Raw genomic sequence first — 22,810 nt, 5'->3', positions numbered from 1 at the left:
CTCCTGCTATTACAACTGATCTCCAGCCGATATAGATCAGTTCCCCTGGAGAAAACGGCTGCTTTGGCAATTGGACTCTATGTCCCTCCCCTCCCCAAATCCCTCCCTCCTCAGGCTCTGTCCCAAAAACCTCTCACCGGTGGTGAAGAGGGACCTGTTTGCTTGGAGTTCTCTGCCACCCACGCCCCCCGCTGCTCAGCATCACGGGGGGGAAGTAGGGTTTACAGGTCCCTCTTCGCCTCCAGCCATGGCAGCGGTATTCCCAGCTGCACACACTGGCCAGTTTTGCTGGGGAAAGGGTGCGCAAATGGTGCAAGGAACTGAATGTGGGCAGTGGGAGGGCTTATGAGCGGGAGAAGGTGGGAGTACACAGGTGTAGGGGGCGGAAAGGTATTGGGGGCTGGTGGTGGGCATTGTCTGCCAGGGCCCCTCGAAACCTGGAATCGGCCCTGGACAGTGTGCTTGGTAAATAAGGACTGCTAGAGCACATAGGAGCCCCGTGGCGCAGAAGGAGCCCCGTGGCGCAGAGTGTTAAGCTGCAGTACTGCAGTCAAAAGCTCTGCTCACGACCTGAGTTCGATCCCGACGGAAGTCGGTTTCAGGTAGCCGGCTCAAGGTTGACTCAGCCTTCCATCCTTCCGAGGTCGGTCAAATGAGTACCCAGCTTGCTGGGGGTAAAGGGAAGATGACTGGGGAAGGCAACGGCAAACCACCCCACAAACAAAGTCTGCCTAGAAAACGTCGGGATGTGACGTCTCCCCATGGGTCAGGAATGACCCAGTGCTTGCACAGGAGACCTTTACCTTTACCTTTACCTAGAGCACATGGGATCCAGGCGAATCTAAAGAGCAAACTCCGCTTGGAGGGCCCTCCGTTACAGGAACCTAAGTGGAGATTGCAGTGGCAGGGTTCTCGAGCAGGGTCTGGGCAGAAGCGGGCTCAGGGTGAGGCAGCAAGGAACCGGCCGCCGACGTAGGTGGGCCTGTCTCATTCAAACGCTGTTACCTTTTGGGGCCCATCAAAGCGACTGAAGCATTAAAGATTAATGCTTCCAGGACCTACTGAACGGAAGGTCAATGCCATCTCTCCAGAAAGGAGAAAGCGGGGCGGCGAAAAGGCACACATTGTAATGTTGCCTCTGTGCCACTAACCTCGCGATCTCTTCCCGGCTCCGCGCCGCTACTTTGCGGTTCCATTAGAACGCCGGCAGCCTCTCCCAGGTGGGTCGATAAGATGTTATTAAGGTTTATAAGTTGGCAGCCCCACGGTGAAAAGTGCTGGTTGGTCTTTGTTATTGTTGCGGCAGGGAGCATAGAAAGGTGGGCTGGACTCGGAGTAAATTGTTATTTACTCCTTTCTGGGGCTTGGAGAACAAAACACAGCGATCCCATCGGCTGGATTTCCATTTCAGGCTTCGCAAGAACCATGAGGACTAGAGAGTGGTTTCTCCACCTGCTCCTGCTGCAGCAGAGTGCTTCCCATGTCATACACTGGACGTACAGAGGTAACGGGGAAATAGGGATGGGTGGGGAGGGAGGACAATTGCTGGAGGTGTTTTTTTTTTAATTGCCAACAATTTGTTGGACGGACAAACCAGTTCGGTTTAAATGCTTGAACTGATTTACAGCCTGATCCTTCCCTGACCCAGGCTAGCTGAATTTCTTCAGATCTGGAAAGCTTAGCAAGGTGAGCCCTGGTTTGGACTTGGATGGGAGACCACCAAGGAGGCCCAGGGTCCCTAAGCAGGGGCAGGCAATGGAAAACCGCCTCTGAACGTCTCTTGCCTTGAAAACCCTACAGGGTCGACATAAGTCGGCTGCAACTTGATGGCGCTTTCCGCCACCACCGCAGCCTGATCCTATGCTTGCCTTGCAGAGAAACGAATGCAGTTTATTTCCAGCAGGGTTTCCTCCCAAGCACATATGCTAAGGATTGCAGTTTGCAGTGTAATCTCAGTCCACTGACTTCAGTGGAGTTAGAAGAGTGCAGGTCTGCTTAGGACGGCACTGGTGTAGTAGTTAAGAGCTGTGGTTTGGAGCGGTGAACTCTGATCTGGAGAACCGGGTTTGATTCCCCACTCCTCCACATGAGTGGCGGAGGCTAATCTGGTGAACTGGCTTTGTTTCCCCACTCCTCCACACAAAGCCAGCTGGGTGACCTTGGGCTAGTCACAGCTCTCTCAGCCCCACCCACCTCACAGGGTGTCTGTTGTGGGGAGGGGAAGGGAAGGGGATTGTAAGCCCGTTTGAGTCTCCCTTAAGTGGTAGAGAAAGTCGGCATATAAAAACCAACTCTTCTTCTGCTTCACTGTTGGTCTCAGGGCGTGATTCAAATGAGAAGTGAGCCCTGGAATCTGTTGCCAGTGCTGAGAATCAGCAATTGGGGGTGTGTGTGCGTCTAGAATGTATACACTGGCCATTTGGGCTTCAAAGTCCAGGGCAAAAGGCTTGCAGGAAGAAAAGCGAGAAGGCTTGTTCTCTGAAGGGATAAAGAAGTGTTGCAAATGTTGAAGTACATTTTTAGTACGGTGCAGAGCATGGCTGATGACCAACAAAGCCATTAGAGCAGAGGCAGAAGACTCCCGGAACCCCAAATGGCTTTCAGTAAAAGAAGCATGCTTTTGGGGAACAAACATCTTAAAAAGTGACACCCCCCCCCCAAAAAAAAGCTTCTTTTGGAAGTAACTGTCTTTTTTAAGTGGCGGCTGTAGAAGGCAGAGAGTCTTTTTAAGAAACGGTGAGCTCGGTGGGCTCTTTCCCTCCGCCGGAGAGGCGGCGGTCAGACCGATCAATCGATGGCTCTCACCGCTAATGCTGAAGGGAACAGCCAAAGATGGGAGAAAAGATTTCCGTATTGATTGAAAACAGAACAAAAGTGGATTGAAAGACGGGCTTGAAATTTCTACCCAGCTATAAAAGGGCTAAATATATCCAGGAGAGAAAGGTGAAAGAGTGTAGAAAAGGCCATAATGACTTTGACAGCAAAGAGCAGAGAAAATAATCCCCCCCCCCCTATAAAATTAGCTTTCATCTTCAAGCCTTCTTAGCAGCCATGATCTGTCCTGATCTGCCATGATGTCATGGAATGTTCATGGTTGTTAGTTTTGCAAAAGTTGCATAGCTAAATGTCAGAGTACATAACTTTGCATTCACAAAATAGAAGAATTCGTGCTGGGTTGGACAAGGTTCATCTGTTCCAGCACCCATTTTCCAGCAGTGGCTAGGGGAAACTTCAATTATCTCCCCCCCACACACACACACACCTTCAGAGGGTCTCTGCCCAGGGACATTCCATTTATGGTAGCTATCAGGATTTATTGCCCTGATCTGGACAGCCCCAGGCTGGCCTGATCTTGTCAGACCTCAGAAGCTCAGCAGGGTCTTGGCCCCGGTTAGTACCGTATTTGGATGGGAGACTCTCATGGGGACACCAGGGTCATGACGTGGAGGCAGGCAATGGCGAACCACCTCTGAAAGTCTCTTGTCTTGAAAACCCTACGAGGTTGTCATAAATCAGCTGTGACTTGATAGCAAAAAAAAAAAATCAGGATTGAGTGCCACAAATAGACCAATCCTCTATGAAGCTCTCTTACTACAAAAATAATCTGCTGGTTCAAATCCTGGCATGGTTAATAAAAGGATTTCAGGTAGCCTGGCTGGGAAGAGCATCTTGGGGACCAGTTACCAACTTGGAGTAGACAATATGGGGCTAAGATGGATCAGTGAAGTGCAGTGGACTCAGTGGACCCAGTGAAGTGCAGCTTCATAATCTGTTTACAAGCAATTGAATGTTGACAGTCCAGCTTCTGTGAGGAAAGTCGGGGTGGGACCCCAAATCAGCTCCCGGGATCTTTGCTTTGGGCTAAATTTGACCCTGCCTAACAACCTGTTCTTGTCTGTGGAATGGCAGAAGGGGAACTGGACGAAGCCAACTGGGGAAAACACTTTGGGGACTGCCTGGGAACAAGCCAGTCCCCTATCAATATTCAGAAGACGCATGTCAAATACAACTCAGAACTGGAGCCGCTGGAGTTTGAGGGTTATGGCGGGCCCTTGGAAGGAAATTTCACAATGACCAACAATGGGCATTCAGGTAAATAGGAGACTTTGCATACCGTTTCAGTCTCTGCTTTAAATGGCTTGCAGCAATTTATTGTTCCTTAAGAGTATTTTTTATTTATTTGTTTGTTTATTTAAATTTTTTAGCTTGCTTTTCCCAAAAAGCAGCTGCTAGCTTGCCTAGAGGCATAATGGTATTTTGTAGACCATGACTGTATCCACCCAGCTTTTAAATTAGATCTCTCCTAATTCCCCTCAGTTCTACAGCCTCCCCCCGCCCCTGCATCCCAAATGGCTTTTGTACATGCTATGATGCTCAGCATAGGTGTTTTGGGTGGTCAAAGAGATGCCCTCCTTCCTTTATCAGGATCAGAAAAACTGGTTGGATCTAACCCATTGACGTTTGCTTTTGACCATGGTTACAAGATTAGGAAAACTCCATGGGCTTTCCCTTCCTCATGGGAAATTCTCCTCCTTATTCTTTTTAGCATTAATCACACTGCTGCAAGATTAATGCCGCTCATGGTTAGCTTGAAACCACTGTTTGAAACCAGGGTTAGAAGTTCAATACAGACCTCAGATAAAGGTGACCGGGGTCCTAACCCTGGTTCAGACCTCTGTGCATTACATCAGCAGGACAGTTCACCCTTAAAACACCTGGAGGTTTGAGGGTGGTTTTTGTATGTTTGCAGCTGAATACCATTTGCCAACCCTGTGGGGTTCACTTTTTTGTAACGGAACAAGCTACCTCTCCTGATCTCGTTTATTTCTCGCTTTGTCATCTGTTTCTTTTTTTATTATTATTCTATTCTGCTAATTTTGTGCTGATTTTCTCAAACTGGAAGCGGGAAATCCAGTCAGCAGCACATACACAATCGAGAACATCAGCGTTGTTTGCATTTCTGCACGAGACATTAAAAAATAATGACAAAAGAATAGATCCAATGTTATATGCTGGTTAATTCTTCTAGCGAGGCACGGGGATGTTGCTAGAAAACCTTTCTGACAACAGACAGTACGAAGAGGAAGGGGCCAATATTTAGCTCACGTATATTGTATTGTTTACACCAGCATAAAGTGATTTTGAAATGTGGAAAGCACTTTAAAAATAAATAAAGCATATCATCAGAATGGTCAATTATGCTATTAAAAAAAAAACTGGAATCAACAGTCAACATTGTTAGAATTTCTGCGTTAATGAAAATACACGCATACCAAGTTTCTAGCCCTTATAAGCTTTAAAGGCTGTAGGTAGGCCCTGTAAAATCTGAGAAACTTACAATTGCAGGGAATTGAGTGCTGCGTCTTTTCACTTGTGTGTGCAGTGAAGCCCTAAGACCTGGGTTGTATACCTGGGTTGTTCTTTAACAAAAGGGAAAAAAGGTATCAAGAGTAAGTCAATGCTGCAACCTGTATTAGAGATCAGTTCACCTGGAGAAAATGCCGCTTTGGCAATTGGACTCTATGGCTTTGATGTCCCTCCCCTCCCCAAACTCCGCCCTCTTCAGGCTCTGCCCCAGAAACCTCCCACCGGTAGCAAAGAGGGACCTGGCAACCCTAGCGGAGCCTGAGGGGGGCGGGGTTTGGGGAGGGACTTCGATGCCATAGAGTCCAATTGCCAAAGCAGCCATTCTCTCTGGTGAACGGATCTCTATTGGCTGGAGTTTAATTGTAATGGCAGGAGGTCTCCAGCTAGTACCTGGAGGTTGGCAGCCCTACCTGCTTGGCGCATAGGGTTGCCAACCTCCAGGTAGTAGCTGCAGATCTCCTGCTATTGCAACTGATCTCGGGCCAATAGAGGTCAGTTCACCTGGAGAAAATGGCCACTTTGGCAATTGGACTCTATGGCATTGAAGTCCCTCCACTCCCCAAACCCCGCCCTCCTCAGGCTCCGCTCCAAACACTCCCGCCGGTGGCAAAGAGTGACCTGGTAACCCTACTGGTGCAGGTGTGGTACATGATTTTGGGCCAGTGGAGAGATGAGCGCTTCCAAAGAGAAATAACCTGAAAAGGGCAGTCTGCTAGAAAACACAGGAGCTCCTGCTGCTTCTGAACGAGGCAGCATGCCTTCCCAATTCTCTTAGTTTCCCTAAAACATATAAAACACATACAACACAAGCTCCAGAGCCTGGAGACAAACTGTCTCAGAGGCAAAAGAAGCTCTCATTGTCTTGCTCAGAAAGGTAATGGGCCCAGGCTGCCTGCTTATTACATACGGCTGCATTCTCCCAGCCTCTCATTAAAGGGTTTCAGCACAGCGGTATTATCGGTGGTGCGCTCTCTGTAAATTAGTTGTCTTTTTTTTTTATTTTGGGGGGGATGAGGCAATGTTTTTGTTTTGTTTTCTTGCATTCGTGATCATGTGTTGGTCTTTTCCACGTGCTCTTGTTCACACTGTCATTATCATCAGCTGCTGGACCAAAAACCAATTTGCATGGGGGGCAAGGCCAAGGCCTTGGAAAAATGTCGGCCACCCCCCTAGCTTAGGGTTGCCAGGTCCCTCTTGGCAATCGGTGGGATGTTTTTGGGGCGGAGCCTGAGGAGGGGAGGGATGTCAATGCCATAGAGTCCAATTGTCAAAGGTGGCTATTTTCTCCAGGTGAACTGATCTCTATCTGCTGGAGATCAGTTGTAATAGCAGGAGATCTCCAGCTAGTACCTGGAGGTTAATATTAATATAAAGATAGACACTTCTGTGTATATAGTAGTTAAACCAAAATTCACACAGAAAACAAATATTCCAAGCAATTTCAATATAATTCCAATATTACCATTATAATGCAAAAGTCATATCCAAGCACAGGTCATAAATTACAAAGTCACATGTATTGTTCACAAGTAGGAGCTTACAAACAGGTAAGTGTATAATCCTGGTTTTAAATATAGGTAAGTAAACACATCACCATGTATATAATAATTCTAACAATATTTTTTCTTCTTCTTTAGCAACAATATATTCATCAGACGTCTGACTTCTGATGAATATATTGTTGCTAAAGAAGAAGAAAAAATATTGTTAGAATTATTATATACATGGTGATGTGTTTACTTACCTATATTTAAAACCAGGATTATACACTTACCCGTTTGTATGCACCTACTTGTGAACAATACATGTGACTTTGTAATTTAGTACCTGGAGATTGGCAACCCTACCCTAGCTACTGCATGTGATGGTGCTTGTGCTTCTCAGGTATAGAAGCACAGTGGATAGGGTTGCCAACCTCCAGGTACTAGCTGGAGATCTCCTGCTATTACAACTTATCTCCATCCGATAGAGATCAGTTCCCCTGGGGAAAATGGCCACCTTGACAATTGGACTCTATGGCATTGAAGTCCCTCCCCTCCCCAAACCCTGCCCTCTTCAGGCTCCATCCCAAAAACCTCCCACCGGTGGCGAACAGGGACCTGGCAACCCTAATGGTGGAATGTGTGCTAACAGTAGAATACTAGAATCACACGGCTGGAACAAACCAGAGGCGCTTCAAGCAGCCTTCAGTTCCTGGCTGTCATACATTAATGCATAATCAAGACAACAGTATACACCTAAATGATCAGATTGCTCCATCTTGCTCACAAAAGTCAGATAAGCAGCATAAAACAGAAAGACAAAACCAAATAATACAGTACTCATACACGGAACGTTATCACTAGATAGAAAGAAATTCCAACTGCTATAATTAGCCAGCTGTTATTTAGAATACTTACCTTTTCCCACAAATATGAAACCTGGCTCACTCACAGGAGCTACCTCAAACCAGCTTGATCTGTAAGCATTTTTCTGCAGTTCTTTAGTGGCTGGTAAATTTTCCTAAGCAAAAGCTTGGTCCCAATAGCTTTTAAATCCTTTTGTGAGTCTACGAACTTTGTTTGTTTTTCAGTGCCTGCCTTTCTCCTTGTATTTAGGCCCTGTAAGGGAGAGTTTAGGAGCCCCGTGGTGCAGAGTGGTAAGCTGCAGTGCTGCAGTCAAAAGCTCTGCTCACGACCTGAGTTCGATCCCGACGGAAGTCGGTTTCAGGTATCCGACTCAAGGTTGACTCAGCTTTCCATCCTTCCGAGGTCGGTAAAATCAGTACCCAGTTTGCTGGGGGTAGAGGGAAGATGACTGGGGAAGGCACTGGCAGACCACCCCGTAAACAAAGTCTGCCTAGTAAACGTCGGGATGTGACGTCACCCCATGGGTCAGGAATGACCCGGTGCTTGCACAGGGGACCTTTACCTTTAAGGGAGAGTTTAAACAACCCCAGTTATGAAATAAGATGTCATCCCATAATTATACAATTAAATAATTGTTTAGAATTATAGTATAGTGCAGACTGAGGCTTTTGTGGGGCTTTCTGCTGGGGGGGGCGTTCTCTGAGTGGTTACAAGCTGTAAAGAAACCTGTTTTCAACCTGTCTGACCAACACAGGTCTTTTAAACAAAAGCAATCTTCTCCTACTTGAAAAGCACAGGGCAAGGAATCAGATCTTCTTGTGTTACTTTCAAAGGACTGAAATGTTGTTTTCAGGACTTGGCAGGGTATTTTATAGCAAGGAGAGGCCAATTTTCTCTCCTCCTGGATTTGATCTATGGCTGCTGAAACAGTGGACATGTTTTATTACTGGATTCTATTAGAGTCTTGCAAATGCAACCAGCCATCTGTGAGAAAAGCAAAGAGTATTCCTCCTGGCTCTCTTTAAAATACCCTCATTGTCTGATATGCTTCAATGTAATGGGATGTTCACAGGCTTTTTAAATGAAAAAAATATTAGAAAACAGGAAAAAGCTTAAGATTTTCATACACACTGATTACGTAACATCGCAGAAAATGACTTGTAGTTCACAAACACACTATCTGCTGAGGGGTAAACTTATCACAATAGAAAACTGATGAGAACTTTTAAGAAAGAAAGCGACAACACTGAAGAGTCAAAACCCTGGTAAAGAAATCCCATAAATATTAGTGTAGTGTCTGATTGCTGTTTTTAGTATCTGAGAAACCAAATAGGGTACTTGGTCATAAAGACATCAATATGTGTCCTTTAATGCATTGGTCAAGTATTTATTAAACTTGGCTGTTTTACATTAGATGTTAATGAGAGATGTTAATGGACCAAACATTCTGAAAGTTTGCACCTATGGCAATTGTATAAATTTTCTTTCTGGCATCAGTTCCTGTTTTGTCTCTGACATCACTTCCTGTTTCCGCTGTCTTGCAGTGCAGATAGACTTACCTCCAACCATGACCATCATCAGAGGGCTTCCTGATACCTTCACAGCAGTCCAGTTCCACTTTCACTGGGGAGGACTGGACCTGGAAGCCAGCGGATCTGAACATACCATCGATGGGATGCGATACATTGCTGAAGTACGAAGCCGTTTGGAAAGATGAGCCTTACCAAAGAAAAAGTTTTCACATATTGTTTGCTGATACAGCCTAATAGCAAGCTATGAACCAAAAAATGTCCTTGGTTCAAACCCCACCTTTTCCATGAGCTCACTTGTTGGCTTTAGGCAACCTCTCAGCTTTATCTTATTTAAAATATGGGGATAATGATGCTGGCCTACCTTGCCTTATTGTAGGGGCTGCAACAAAGTAATGAATGCAAAGTACTTTGGGCATTTGTAAGTGCTATGCAAATGTCTCAACTGATGCCCATACATTACACTAAGTATTAGTATTAGTGGAAGCACAGTAGGGAATTCCTTTGTTAAACAGCTACGGCCAGTTCTGTTAGTAGCAGCTTGGGTTAAGCTGGGGCGAGGAAACCTCCCAGCTCATGTTATTTGCTCCAGACAGCGAGTTTGACCAGGAATATTTTTGGGCAGTGTGGGGAGGGGTTATTGGCATACTACATGACTTGTTCTGGCCTATTGTGGTTAAAGAGGTTACCTTGCTGGGCTGGCTTATTTCTCTGCAATTGTTTTGTTTAGCAATGGAAAAGAGACCAGTAGCACCTTAAAGACTAACAAAAATTTCGGGCAGGGTATGAGCTTTTTTGTTTGGCATGAGCTTGTGGTGGTACCTGAAACGTATCCCCAGATCAGAATATATTAAAGAATTGAGTCTTGACAATCTGAATTTTCCCTTCCTTGATAGCACTTATGGGCTACCTAGAACCCCCTGAGTAGTCCCAATCTAAACTGGGGCTCCCATACCTCTGCTATCTACACACAAAAAACTTGGGAACTCCCATCATATAATTCCCAGCATTTTGCCTAGTTCAATTCTGAGAACACTACTTTGGTCGTTCTTTCATGCATAGTTCTAGCAGAGCTAGGGTTGCCAACCTCGAGGTACTAGCTGGAGATCTCCTGCTATTACAACCGATCTCCAGCCAACAGAGATCAGTTTCCCTGGAGAAAATGGCTGCTTTGGCAATTGGACTCTATGGCATTGAAGTCCCTCCCTCCCCAAACCCCGCCCCCCTCAGGCTCCGCCCCCAAAACCTCCCACCGGTGGCGAAGAGGGACCTGGCAACCCTAATCAGAGCAGCTGTCAGAAGGCAAGCGATCAGATCCTTTGAGCATCCTGGGGGAGAGGAGGCAGCAATGAATTTTTTTCCCATGCAAGGTATGAAGATCGCTATTGAAGCCCACCGTTTAATAGTTCTGATCTTCGTCCCTCACAGCTGCACATCGTCCACTACAATTCAGGCAAATATTCAAGTTTCGAAGAAGCGAAGGATAAGCCCAACGGATTGGCGGTCCTGGCTTTTCTGTATGAGGTAGGCGGCCGCTCAGCAGGGAGAGGGAACACAGCTATAGGCCGACGGTTGGTAGAGCTGTCTTCTAAGGCCTGATTCTGTTTCTTTGTCGTCAATGAACCAATCAATTGTCCAAAATCTGTACAATTGATCGGCTAAGATTTCTATGCATGGATCATTCAGCCCATTTTATCATGATGATGACATTCAAAACAAGAAAAAAAACCTGCCTCAAGGATATCCAATTTAGCTGTTCTTGGAGCACACCATGGCCGGTTTAGAAACCCCAAACTCCTACGTTTTGTTGACGTGCCCAGATTCAGACCTCACAGCCAACTGTGGTTAGAGCACTGGTTCCCAACCAGGGGTCCATGGACCCCCAGGGGTCCGCGAGAACTAAATTAAGGTCCGCGAAACAAAGTTATAAACCCATAATAAATTAATATTTTCAATTAAAAGTTCTCTATTATAAAATATATATATTCAAATATAATTCTAAGTTTAATGTTTAACTAACAGTTATGATTAAAGTTTATTTTCAAATTCCCGGAATTTTTATTTTGAACCTTGGGGTCCCTGCACCGAACAAAAAAGTCCTAGTGGTCCCTGGTCAAAAAAAGGTTGGGAACCACTGGGTTAGAGCGAAGACTTCTTAAACCACCCACGAGAGGGGAAAGAAGCCCGTGAGCCTGAGAGTAAGCCAGGTTTCTCACAAACAAGCTATACTTTGTGGTGTCTGAATACAACCGGTGGGAGTGCTATGGAGAATTTTTGGATGGAAATTGTCACAAAGGCAGACACTAGAGGGCACCAAACGAAAGGGAAAGGAAATGCTAGAAATAAATAAAACAGGGCGAAAACGCATGGTTGCTTTATTCCCTGTTTCAGCCAGGATTGAACGCACGTTTGGCGAACACGCATGCGTTCGATCCTGGCTGAATCCTAGCTGAAACAGGGAATAAAGGAGGCTAAAGCGACCATGCGTTTTCGCCCATTGAGTATCCCTTATCCGGACTGCTTGGGACCAGAAGTGGTCCCGTATTTCAGAACTTTCCATATATTGGAATATTTTGGAATTTTTGCATATACATAAAGAAATATCTTGGGAATGGGACCCAAATCTATTTATGTTTTATATACACATAGCCTGAATGTAATTTTAAACAATATTTTTTTAAAAAATAATGTTGTGTACATTGAACCATCAAGAAAGCAAAGGTGTAACTATCTGAGCCTGGCCTTGGCCGGGGAGGGCGGGTTATAAATCGATTAAATAAATAAATAACTCTCACCAGAATACCTGTATCAGCTGTTAAACAAGAGCAACGCCAAACAACCGATAAACTAACAACGGCAGGCTTTCAGACTCCACCTACCATGCAGAGTACGCTGTATTTTATTTTTTTAGGTGAGAGGAAACATGCCTTCTCAAAGGGTCCAGTTTTCGGATCAGTCCAGATATGGGATGTTTGGATAAGGAACACTCTACATGTATCTGTCTAACTTTCTACGGTGGCAAAATATTTAGGGCTTGCTGGCGAGGTGGGGTGAAGGGAAAAGAGAGTGTTTATGAGCAGGAATGTTCATTATTTTGCCTTGCTAGCCTTTCCCAGTTGAAACGCTGCCTTCTCTTTTGTAGAGTGGGGATTTAGAAAATACTTACTACAGTGGTTTCATTGCCAGCCTGGCCAAAATCAAGTATGCAGGTATGTTTGTAGATTTACCCTTAAATCTTGACACCATATCCTTTCCTTGGGCAAGATGAAGCAATTTATTTTTTGCACGGGGAAAATGTTTTGAGCGTTGCAAGCCTCGTGACAAAGAGTCACTGGCGGTGGTGGTAAAGGCTCACTTTCAGCACAGTACATGGTTCTCCCCTCCCCCACTTTACCCTCACAACAACCCTGTGAGGCTTTTTAGGCTGAGACCCCTGGTTGCCATTTTTTTAAAATCATACATTTCCCTAAATCTAACAAGGAGCTCACATTCTCGAGTGGAAGTGTTCAAATTAGGAATTTTAAAGTCCACTTCCCAACCCAAGTTGTGGCCTTGGAAGAGAATGAGCTTTGTATCAGTTAAGTCCCTGGTTCGAATCTTGCCACTGCCTTAAATTCACTAGGTGGCCTTAGGCAAGTCACTCTCCCTCAACCCCATAAAGATTACAGTAAGGTATGTACATGAAATGCTTTTCATACTCTATGTGCTGTATAAATTCTTCTTATTCTTATTCTTCTTAGGGCAGTCCACTGTGCTCAACACCCTCAACATCTTGTCCCTGTTGCCTGAAAACCTTTCAAATTTCTACAGATACCCAGGCTCCCTTACCACACCCCCTTGTTCAGAGACTGTGATCTGGACTATATTTGACTCACCCATCAAGCTGTCTCACGCACAGGTCAGAAGATATTTCTTTATTTCTCCTCCCCACGGTTTGGCTTTCTGCCCTCTTGACAGCTGTCACTCAATCTCAGGTGACAGAAAGAGTTCTGCAAGATTAAAAGAGCATTTGTTGACATATCACACTTATTGCTGTAACAACGTCTTTTATAGTAATGCGGGAATGGCCTTTCTCCTCTTGGAGCAGCTCCATTCTCCAGACCCAAACGTCTGATAACTGAAGCACATTTTCTTGCCTGGTTTAAAACTGGGATGATTCTGAATATCTCATCCCTGCTCTGTAGACTCAAAAAGTCTGATGAGGCCACCCAAAAAGTTCTTCCTGGGGCTAGATACGGCTTCTGGGTCTGGTTCAGTCCGTAAAATGCCCAGAATGCCACATGGCAAGAACGTGTTAGCCATTCCCGTTATTGTATCATGCCTGTTTGCAGATTGCGATGTTGGAGAATGCTTTACTTGACTGGAAGAACAACACCTTGAGGAATGATTACCGCCATGCCCAGCCCCTCCATGGCAGGGTGGTTGAATCGTCTTTCCGCGTCAAGCCTGCTGAAGGTATGCATTAGTGACTTAAGCCTGTGGGAAGCTGGATTAGAAAGAATGCTACCTTTGTATTCAAACAGGGCACACTGAATTCCTCTGAGCTAACAAGACCACTGTCATGTTCTTAAGCAAGAGTCTATACACGGGGTTGCCAGTTGTTTCTGGGATCCTTCTCATGTAGGATTGCCAGGTCCCTCTTCGCCACCGGCAGGTTTTTTTTGGGGGGCGGAGCCTGAGGAGGGTGGGATTTGGGTAGGGAAGGGACTTCAATGCCATAGAGTCCAATTGCCAGATGGCCATTTTCTCCAGGGGAACTGATCTCAATCGGCTGGAGATCAGTTGTAACAGCAGGAGATCTCCAGCTAGTACCTGGAGGTTGGCAACCCTATCCTCACAGCGCTCAAACCCAAAACCAGTTTTCATATGAAAACAAATCACATGACTTGCTCAGCTCAATGGGCCCTCAGGATTATTGGGCCTCCCAGAATCCCCCCTTACCCCAGTCTCAGTAATCCTGTTATTTTTTATGTATTTATTTTATTATGTTGGATTACCTAACAGAGACTGATTTAGCAAATCTTGGAAAGATTGTGATGTCACCAATCGTGAATGTGCATGATGTTTTCCTTGTATGCAGTTAAGCTGAACATAGATCCATCTGAGCGGATTTCACTGCCTGTATTTACCATTTTAAAAAAATAAAAGGTAAAGGTCCCTGTGCTAGCACCGGGTCATTACTGACCCATGGGGTGACGTCACATCCCAACGTTTACTAGGCAGACTATGTTTACAGGGTGGTTTGCCAGTGCCTTCCCCACTTTACCCCCGGCAAGCTGGGTGCTCATTTTACCGACCTCGGAAGGATGGAAGGCCGAGTCAACCTTGAGCCGGCTACCTGAAACCGACTTCCTATCCTGAGTTTGCACTTTCTACGGTGCTGGATCACAAGGATTGGATATAAAGTAGATCACACAAGGCTTAAATTTAGCCCAACACTCGTGTAGTATTTTGCAACAGTTTCCTCGGAGGAGGAGCAAAGGCCACTGAAAATGTGGGTGAAGGGTAGTGGCCAGCAGGGAAAATTTGGATCGCTAGAGTGATGGTGACAGAGGGGCTGGAAAACTGGAAGAGGTTCAAGAAGACTCAACTGGGATGATTTATTGTCATGGAAAGATACCCCCTATTGAAATACACCCAAGGCATTCAGTTTATCCAAGAGATGGTCAAAAGATCCATAGCCACATGTCAGGGTTAGTTTCAGGCAGCAGAGGAAAGACCCCTCCCCACAAACACACACAAGCGGTTGACCTTTCTGAGGAATGGAGGTTACGGCTCCGTTACAACGCCATCATGTAATTCAGTAATTCTACTGTTGATTGACAAAAACAAGATTTCGGGCCATTTTCCAACAATTCCAAAGCAAAGTACAAGAGTAAAAAACAAACGTCCTAATATCGTTAAAAACTATAAGGAGGAGTCATTTCAGACAGCAGCCAGTCTGCAACAGAAACGCTAGATTCGAGTCCACTAGCACTGTAGAGACCAACCAAATTTTCAGGATATGATCTTTTCCAGAGTCAAAGCTCCCTTTGCCAGATAAGAAGGAGTAGTACCAAAGCAACAAAAATATAGACAGTGAAATATGATAGATGTAGCACTTTAAAAGATGTTAAAAGTCTGAACAATCAGGACACCCACAAAAGTTATTCTGAGCAAAATCATTCTTTTAATGTCCAAAGGTTATTCTGAGCAAAATCATTCTTTTAATGTCTAAGTGTAGTGTAGAGGTTAAGCGCGGTGGTTTGGAGCTGTGGACTCTAATTTGGAGAACCAGGTTTGATTCCCCCCTCCTACACATGAAGCCAGCTGCATGACCTTGGGCTAGTCGCGGTTCTCTCTGAACTCTCTCAGCCCCACCTACCTCACAGGGTGTCTGTTGTGGGGAGGGGAAGGTGATTGTAGGCTGGTTTAATTCACCTTAAAAAGTAGAGAAAACCCAACTCTTCTTCTTCTAAAAAGAGGGAGTGTGGTCAGTCTCATGGAGAAGGGTGTAGCCAATTTAGTTCCCTGAATCCAAGTTCTAGTGAACCTCCTCAGAAGGGGAAGGAGAGCTGACTGTAGGCCAGCTGAATCCTGGGTCCAGGTCTACATGGTCTCCCCAGTGGGGACTTTCAAACTACTGCTATTACTACAGAAGACATGGTCTGTCCATAGGTCCTGCCAGATCCAGGGACACTCTTGACCTGTGTCTAGAGTCCTTCCAGACATCCAGATTCCACCACCTCCCGTGGTCACCCCCTGGGCCCCAGCAATAATCGAATAACCACTGTCTTTTTGAAAGGAGAGTTTTTAGCAACATAAAGTCCCATGGAGAATAGAAGGGCAGAGACAGGAAGAGGCATACAATAGCCCTGTTGTTTATTGCAAAAATGGCTACAGCTCTCTTGTTAAGACTGAGGCTAGGGTTGCCAGGTCCCTCTTTGCCATTGGCTTGAGGTTTTTAGGGTGGAGCCTGAGGAGGGTGGGGTTTGGGGAGGGACTTCAATGCCATAGAGTCCAATAGCCAAAATGGTCATTTGTGAACTGATCTCTATCAGCTGGAGATCAGTTATTATAGCAGAAGAAGAGTTGGTTTTTATATGCCGACTTTCTCTACCACTTAAGGCAGAATCAAACCAGCTTACAATCACCTTCCCTTCCCCTCCCCACAACAGACACCCTGTGAGGTAGGTGAGGCTGAGAGAGTGTGACTTGCCCAAGGTCACCCGACTGGTTTTGTGTGTAGGAGCGGGGAAACAAATCCAGATCTCCAGCTAAGACCTGGAGGTTGGCAACCCTAACTGAGGCACACTTATTGAAATGAAGAATAACCATTTGGTGTATCTTCCCGAGCCTCTCTGCCCCTTCACTGTTGGAATTCATCGGTGTGTAAGATCCATCTTTTTCCTGCTGCACAAAAGCGCCACGATATTGATAGCATCATACACGAATAGGCATTGTGAAACTAATTACGGTGGCCCTTGCATTGCTGTAGGCTTTTGCCAACCGGAAACCTTCACTTCGAAACTAGATGAAGTACGGACCCAGCTTCAGGAAATGAAGAAGTATCTCGTGGACGTCATGGGCAAGTCTGGTAAGAAGACTGGACTTGTGGTTCTTTTCATTCCCAAGGAAACCCTGCGCTCAGCCAAGGGAGCCGGCCACGCAAACTGCCGAGTCACAGGAAACGAGGAATCTGCCTTGTGCCAAGTCAGGCTGTTGACCCTCTAGCTCAGTAACATCTTCACTGAGTGGCAGCAGCTCTCCAGGAACTTGGGCAGAAGGAGGGTCTTTTCCAGTCTATTCTATTTGAGATTTTAACTGGAGATGCCAGGGACCTAGCTAGAGACTCTCTGCGGGCAAATTTCGTTTTCTCTCCCTGCCCCAGCTATTAACACAGAAGATATGGATGGTCCATGGATCCTGCCAGATCCAGAGACCCTCTTGACCTATGTCGTTTATGCATGGGTACTTTCACTCACGTTGGCCCCGTCTGTCTCGGATGTTCCTTAGAGTTATGCATGAGTTTTCCATCCATTAGAGATGACCTTGCTGCCAGCCCTCACAAATCCCGGACCTTCCCATTCCTCTGTTAACCTGATTCTTCCCTCTCCTCTGAGCTCAGCCCGATTGAAAACCCCATGCATAATGCAAAGTGCGGGACACCCAAGCTGGGTTTCCATCACAGAAAGCATGCAGCCAATTACAAAGCAGTGTGTAAAGAGGCGGGGGTTCAAATGCTTCCTGCTTCCTCGAAGCTCTTTCTGAGCAGAAGAAAGGCTTTTTAAAAATGAGGTTCGGATTTCTCCCCCCCCTTTTCAGATTCAAATTACCCCACTCCCAGAAATTATAACTTTGTGTGAGTCTTAAAAAATCTTTGTTACAGATCCCTCCAGAGAACTATACTTCGTGCCATTTTTCCCACTGAGTCAGGACAGTTAAAGCAATTTAAAGCTGATTCGAAATGTGCATGGTAGTCTTGTCCATAATACAAGACTAGTGTTCCACCTTGAATGAGAGGCTATGTTCTGCTGCATGGGAACCGTTTTTATTTTATATTATTTTATTTTGTATATTTTTATTTTATTTTATTTATACCCTGCCATTTCCCGGCAATCCATGCTCAGGGCAGCTTAATAATACTAGCCTGTAACATGAGAGCTTTTGATTGATCATTCCAAATATCAGGCCGAGTACTGCCAATACATAAAAGCTTTTGATTGGTTGTTTCAGGTGGCAGTTCAGGCCCATTCCTGGCCTTTTACTTCCCACACGAGAACGTCGGCAGCTACGTTAAGGTCCAACCCCTGCTGGAGATGGATTTCAACGCCTTCACGCTTTGCTTCTGGTCCCAGAACCACAACCAAGGGACCCAAACCGTGCTCCACTATTCCACCCCGGAGAGGGACAAAGAATTGGTGGCCACTGTGGGCCCAGCTTTGGGCGTGTGGATCGGTGGTCAATCTCTGCATTTTGACCTGGATCGCGAGTCTACGGCGTGGGTCCATTACTGCATTACATGGGACTCTGCCAGCGGGACTGTGCATATGTGGGTCAACGGAGTAGAAGGAACAGGCCAGAATATTGAAAAAGGATACGTCATCCACAAGGATGGGACTCTCATCCTTGGGAAGGAGAAGAACTTTCTGCTTGACGTTTTCTCCAATGGGTTTTCCGGTTGGCTAAGCCACCTCAACCTCTGGAATCGTGTCCTCGACCGCTTGGACATCCAGAAGCTCACCGCCTGCAAGAATGGAGCTGAGAAGGGGAACGTCATCGCTTGGGGGGAGACGCCCATGACTTTGTCCGGTGGAGTGGTTTTGGAGACCAGCAGCAGTTGCAAATGATTCTCATTTGAAAGACAGCAAGTCTTGGAAAGTCAGTTCTGGGGAAAACTCCAACTCACACAAACGTAGTATTAATTGTTCTGCACACTATTCAAAGGACAGGTTCCTTTTCCTTCCACTCTGAATTTTTTTCCCATCTCACTGTTCCAAAGACTTTGTGCCAAAGCTTTGGGCAAGATCACACACACCTTTTCATGACAGGGAAATCTCACTGTAGGGTGAAAATGCTATGTAACTTTCCCTGTCTATTGGCAAGCTGTAGAATAGATAAATAGATGACTATGGGAAGGAGGGGTGGGGCGGGGCTGTTGATCAAAGAGAAGATGACTGTGTGGCTGTGTGTAAGAACACATTAAAGGTTTAATTACAGGGATTTCTCACCTTGTGGTAGAGCGTCCCCCTTGTTTTCTTTTCTGGAAAGAAATACTGCGGGGAGTCTCCATTATCATAGAGAATAGGTAAGAGCTAGATTTTCTGGTGTGTCTAGGGGCAGCTTTCTGAATCCAGCCCTGCTTGGAAACCTCTGCTTGCCCCCCTCGCATAGCCATGGGCTCCCACGCGGCCCCAATTTTCACTCCTTCCTGGATTTTTGAGCCCCCAAACGTATGGCATAAAAATGTACCTGCATGAAGGTCAGATCTGCTATACCTAATATCTCCAGGATGGTGTGGGGAAAGGGCTGTGCTGATACCACTGTGTGTGCGAACTTGCACAGTGCTGTATGTATGCGAGCAAATCCTCCTGTGTGCGCACACACACTGCACAAACGCAACCGTTTTTAGAAGGCTAGTCTGCAAACAGAATCCTGGCAACCGTCCCTCAAACGCTGCCAAGGGAGGTTCTGCTCCTTCAGGCTGCTATTGGTTAAATCCGCGTGGTGTGTCAAATGCCGAGCTCCGGTTTCTTAAAACAGGAGAAGGCATGTCTTTCTCTGAAGCAGAAATATTTGCAGGGCCACGGGGATGCTTTTAGATCAACCGTAGCTGGGAAATGGGGTGGAGGACTTGTGCCATATCCTCGAAGCTAGCGCTGGGCGTGTTGTCCTCTGAGTTTGCCAGGGGCCAGGAAGTTCCCTTGGAACACAAAATGCTTTCAGGGTTTTTTCTTCCTCTTCTTCTTCCACTGTAACTTGCAGAGGCAGCAAGGCCATGTTAGTACAATAATAAAGTCTGAGCCAAGTAAACCCGGCTCATCGTAATTGAACAGCACCAAAGTGTATTAGAAGAGCATCTTATGGCCCTGGTTAATAGGTTGGATTAAGCTGCAGAGACCTGGATTCAAATCCCTGCTTGATCATACTCATTGGGTGACCTTGGGCCAGTCTCTCTCTCTCTCTCTCTCTCTCTCTCTCTCTCAGCCTGGCCTACCTCACAAGGTTGGGGCAAGAATAAGATGGAGAAGGGGAGAACAATGCCAGGATTTTAAGTTGTACATTTTAGTCGGATAAATGGATTTTACAAATGATTCCACCTCTGGACTCACCAAAAGCTGTTTGGCCCCATCTCTGTGCTTTCCCTAAAGCAGCAGATTCCTGAAGAAACGTTTCTGCACCAGACTCTCCCCAAATCTTCTCTGGATCCTGCTCACAAACCTCACCAAGGAGCCAGAATTTCTGACTGCAGAAGGCAAGACCCTGTGTGCAGCTTCTCAGAACATCAACACCAAAATCACATCTCTTCAGGTTTTATAAAATGGTCTTTATTTCCTTTTGTTTCACTTACAAAAAATACACAATGATCATCTGTACAAAATACAATCCCTCCCAGGGGATAAAAACCAAAAGGAAAAAAAAACACACACACAAATCCACGCCAAGATATTTACAACATTCTCCTTTTTCTCTCTCACCCCACCTTTTCCTATCTCTCATACACAAATACTGTCCCGTTGTTATTTTTTGAAAAACCAAAAATATTAAGACCAGTCATTATCGTGATTAGATCATAAACTTGTATGTATGCATGTATGTAATATCAATATCTATTGATATTAAGATGAAACAAGCCCCTCTGTTTGAAAAGAGGGAAAGAAGAGCAAACCAACAACATGCAAACCTGTAACAAAACTGAAATTTCCTTGAACTTAAATCAATTTAAGGAGCACACCTCGACCATTCAGAACCTCCTGACCACCTCGCTAAATTAAACAGCTTGGATAACACCATGGAGTTACTTGAGATTGTTCTTGGCCCTGGACCACAGAGGCACAAATGGCCTATGCTGGACTTTCTCAGCGAGGGGATAAACCTCTGTCTGGTCTATACCAATTCAGGCTGTGGGCGGAGTACTCGATACAAACATCTTCTCTGCACGGAGAAGATTACCATGTCAGGGAGAAGGCTAGGTAAGAATCTCCTTGAAAAGCCAGTTTCCTTCATGCGGGGAACTTATTTTGCAAAGGGTAGCAATTCCGTCACACGATCATCCACAGCGTGAAGTCACGGAGCCCAGACAGAGGTGTCCCAGGTGTGTCAGAAACAGGCCTTTGAAGTGGCAGGTGAGAAGAGCGTTTCGTTCTCCAGATGTGCCTTCCAAGTTAGCAAGCCCTCTGCGGCCCTCATCTGGGAAGCTCACTCCAAAGTGGGAGAGAGGACAGGTACGGTGAAGGTGGAGTTTTGGGGGAGGGGGACCACCAGTGGCCTTTTGGCTGGGATGGTGCTAATACCAGAGCTTGAGGAAACAATATGCCCACAATACTTGGAGTCTAAAACACACATTCATACACTTGTGCTCACTGAGGGACTGCAACAACAAGTAACACGGCGTGCTTGGGAACTGGCCATCACAGATCCAACCACGTACAAACGACTTTCATCAAATTGTTTCATGGAAACCATGATGCTCTGATTTTTTACAATGTGCAGCAGCAAAATGTGATTCCCGATCTGAACAGGACACGCACTATTTACTGTCCTCCCTCCTCCATGCGTGTGTGTGTGCGTGTAAAGTCCCGTCAAGTCACTGCCGACTTATAGTGACCCCAGCAAGGGGCTTTCAAGACATTAGAGAAGCAGAGGTGGTTTGCTATCGCCTTCCTCTGCAGAACCTTCCTTGGAGGTCTCCCTTCCTGGTACTGACCCTGCTTAGCTTCCGAGATCTGCGGAGATTGCTGCCTTCTTTATCCCCCCTCTACCATATTCAGTTCCAAACTCACAACAGCTACTGTTCATGAACACATGAAGCTGCCTTATACTGAATCAGACCCTTGGTCCATCGAAGTCAATATTGTCTACTCAGACCGGCAGCGGCTCTCCAGGGTCTCAGGCAGGGGTCTTTCACATCACCTACTTGCCTGGTTCCTGGATATGCTGGGGATTGAACCTGGGACCTTCTGCATAACAAGCAGATGCTCTACCACTGAGCCACAGCCCCTCCCCTCATCCACAAGCAAGAACCAACAGGGTGAAAGAAATCCATCCTTCTACCGCTCTTAGTCAGCAATCCTATGCAGTCTACTCAGAATCTTTTTCTGGCGCTTCCTCCCAGGGAAGTGTCCTTAGGATTCCACTGTTAAGACCTTGGCTGGGAGTGTGAAAAGTTAAATCAGTGCAACGCCTTTCATTAAAATGGCATCACAGTTCCAGTGCGTCCTTAACAACTACCGTTCGGTCCAAAGCCCAGCAGAAAAAGACAACAATGAGGGGAAAGCAGGTACTGAAATCTCAAGCTTTCTGAGACAAGTTGATTGCTTAGACAGAAGATTTGTAATCGACGGAAGTAGAACAATAGATTTGAGGAATGCCAACTTCTAGCTCTCTTAAACAGGCTGTGCCTCTTCAGTTGGGCCCAGCTGAGAACATTGGAGCTCCATATTGTTTTAATTATAAATTACTCGTAAACTTGGCTCAATGAAAACAGGGGAGCTGAGCATAAGCCCCATGCTGTAACAGACTCTGTCGCCCCTTTAAATAGCCGGGCTACTTACGCGCCAGAACATCTGGCATCTTCCCGATCCCTTCACACAATCAAGGACTTCAGAATTTTTCCAGTTCATCTTGTCACTTGAGATCACATTAGCGACCCTCCATCTTGATATTTCAGCAAAGGTTCTTTTTTTTAAGGTGCTGGTTGTGATAAATGCCAGAGCAGTCATCAGGCTGAATGAGTTTCCATTTGCAGTGCCACAGCAGAATGAATAAATTGTGACATGCTTCCTGTCCTCTGTATGGGATTAAGTGAGGGAAACAAGAGACACCCTTGGCACAGAGGGAAATTCAATTAAGATTTCCTGCTTGCGT

General features: G+C 45.9%; 1 protein-coding gene and 1 non-coding gene across 2 annotated transcripts; one reads left to right on the top strand and one right to left on the bottom strand.

Annotated features, from left to right (window-relative positions):
• The first annotated feature begins 4,038 nt into the window (after nucleotides 1-4,038).
• Nucleotides 4,039-18,573, top strand: CA6 (carbonic anhydrase 6). The gene is made up of 8 exons (XM_056865505.1): nucleotides 4,039-4,092; nucleotides 9,260-9,408; nucleotides 10,673-10,768; nucleotides 12,387-12,453; nucleotides 12,985-13,142; nucleotides 13,576-13,699; nucleotides 16,722-16,820; nucleotides 17,960-18,573. Exons 1-8 carry the CDS (start codon nucleotides 4,071-4,073, stop codon nucleotides 18,571-18,573), a joined length of 1,329 nt encoding a protein of 442 aa, XP_056721483.1. The 5' UTR covers nucleotides 4,039-4,070.
• Nucleotides 18,574-21,872: 3,299 nt separating this feature from the next.
• Nucleotides 21,873-21,941, bottom strand: TRNAN-GUU (transfer RNA asparagine (anticodon GUU)). Its single transcript has one exon. It is a non-coding gene; the product is annotated as a tRNA-Asn (tRNA).
• Between the last annotated feature and the right edge of the window lie 869 nt (nucleotides 21,942-22,810).

Source organism: Euleptes europaea, chromosome 19 (genome assembly GCF_029931775.1).
Source record: "Euleptes europaea isolate rEulEur1 chromosome 19, rEulEur1.hap1, whole genome shotgun sequence".
Classification (NCBI taxonomy): Eukaryota; Metazoa; Chordata; class Lepidosauria; order Squamata; family Sphaerodactylidae; genus Euleptes; species Euleptes europaea.
This window is presented reverse-complemented; position numbering and strand designations above follow the sequence as displayed.

Coding starts and splice junctions, on each gene's coding strand:
- CA6 (XM_056865505.1), top strand. CDS start 4,071: ATGACCAACAATGGGCATTCAG. Junction 9,409..10,672: donor GGATGCGATACATTGCTGAA/GTACGAAGCCGT, acceptor CGTCCCTCACAG/CTGCACATCGTCCACTACAA. Junction 13,700..16,721: donor CCGCGTCAAGCCTGCTGAAG/GTATGCATTAGT, acceptor GCATTGCTGTAG/GCTTTTGCCAACCGGAAACC.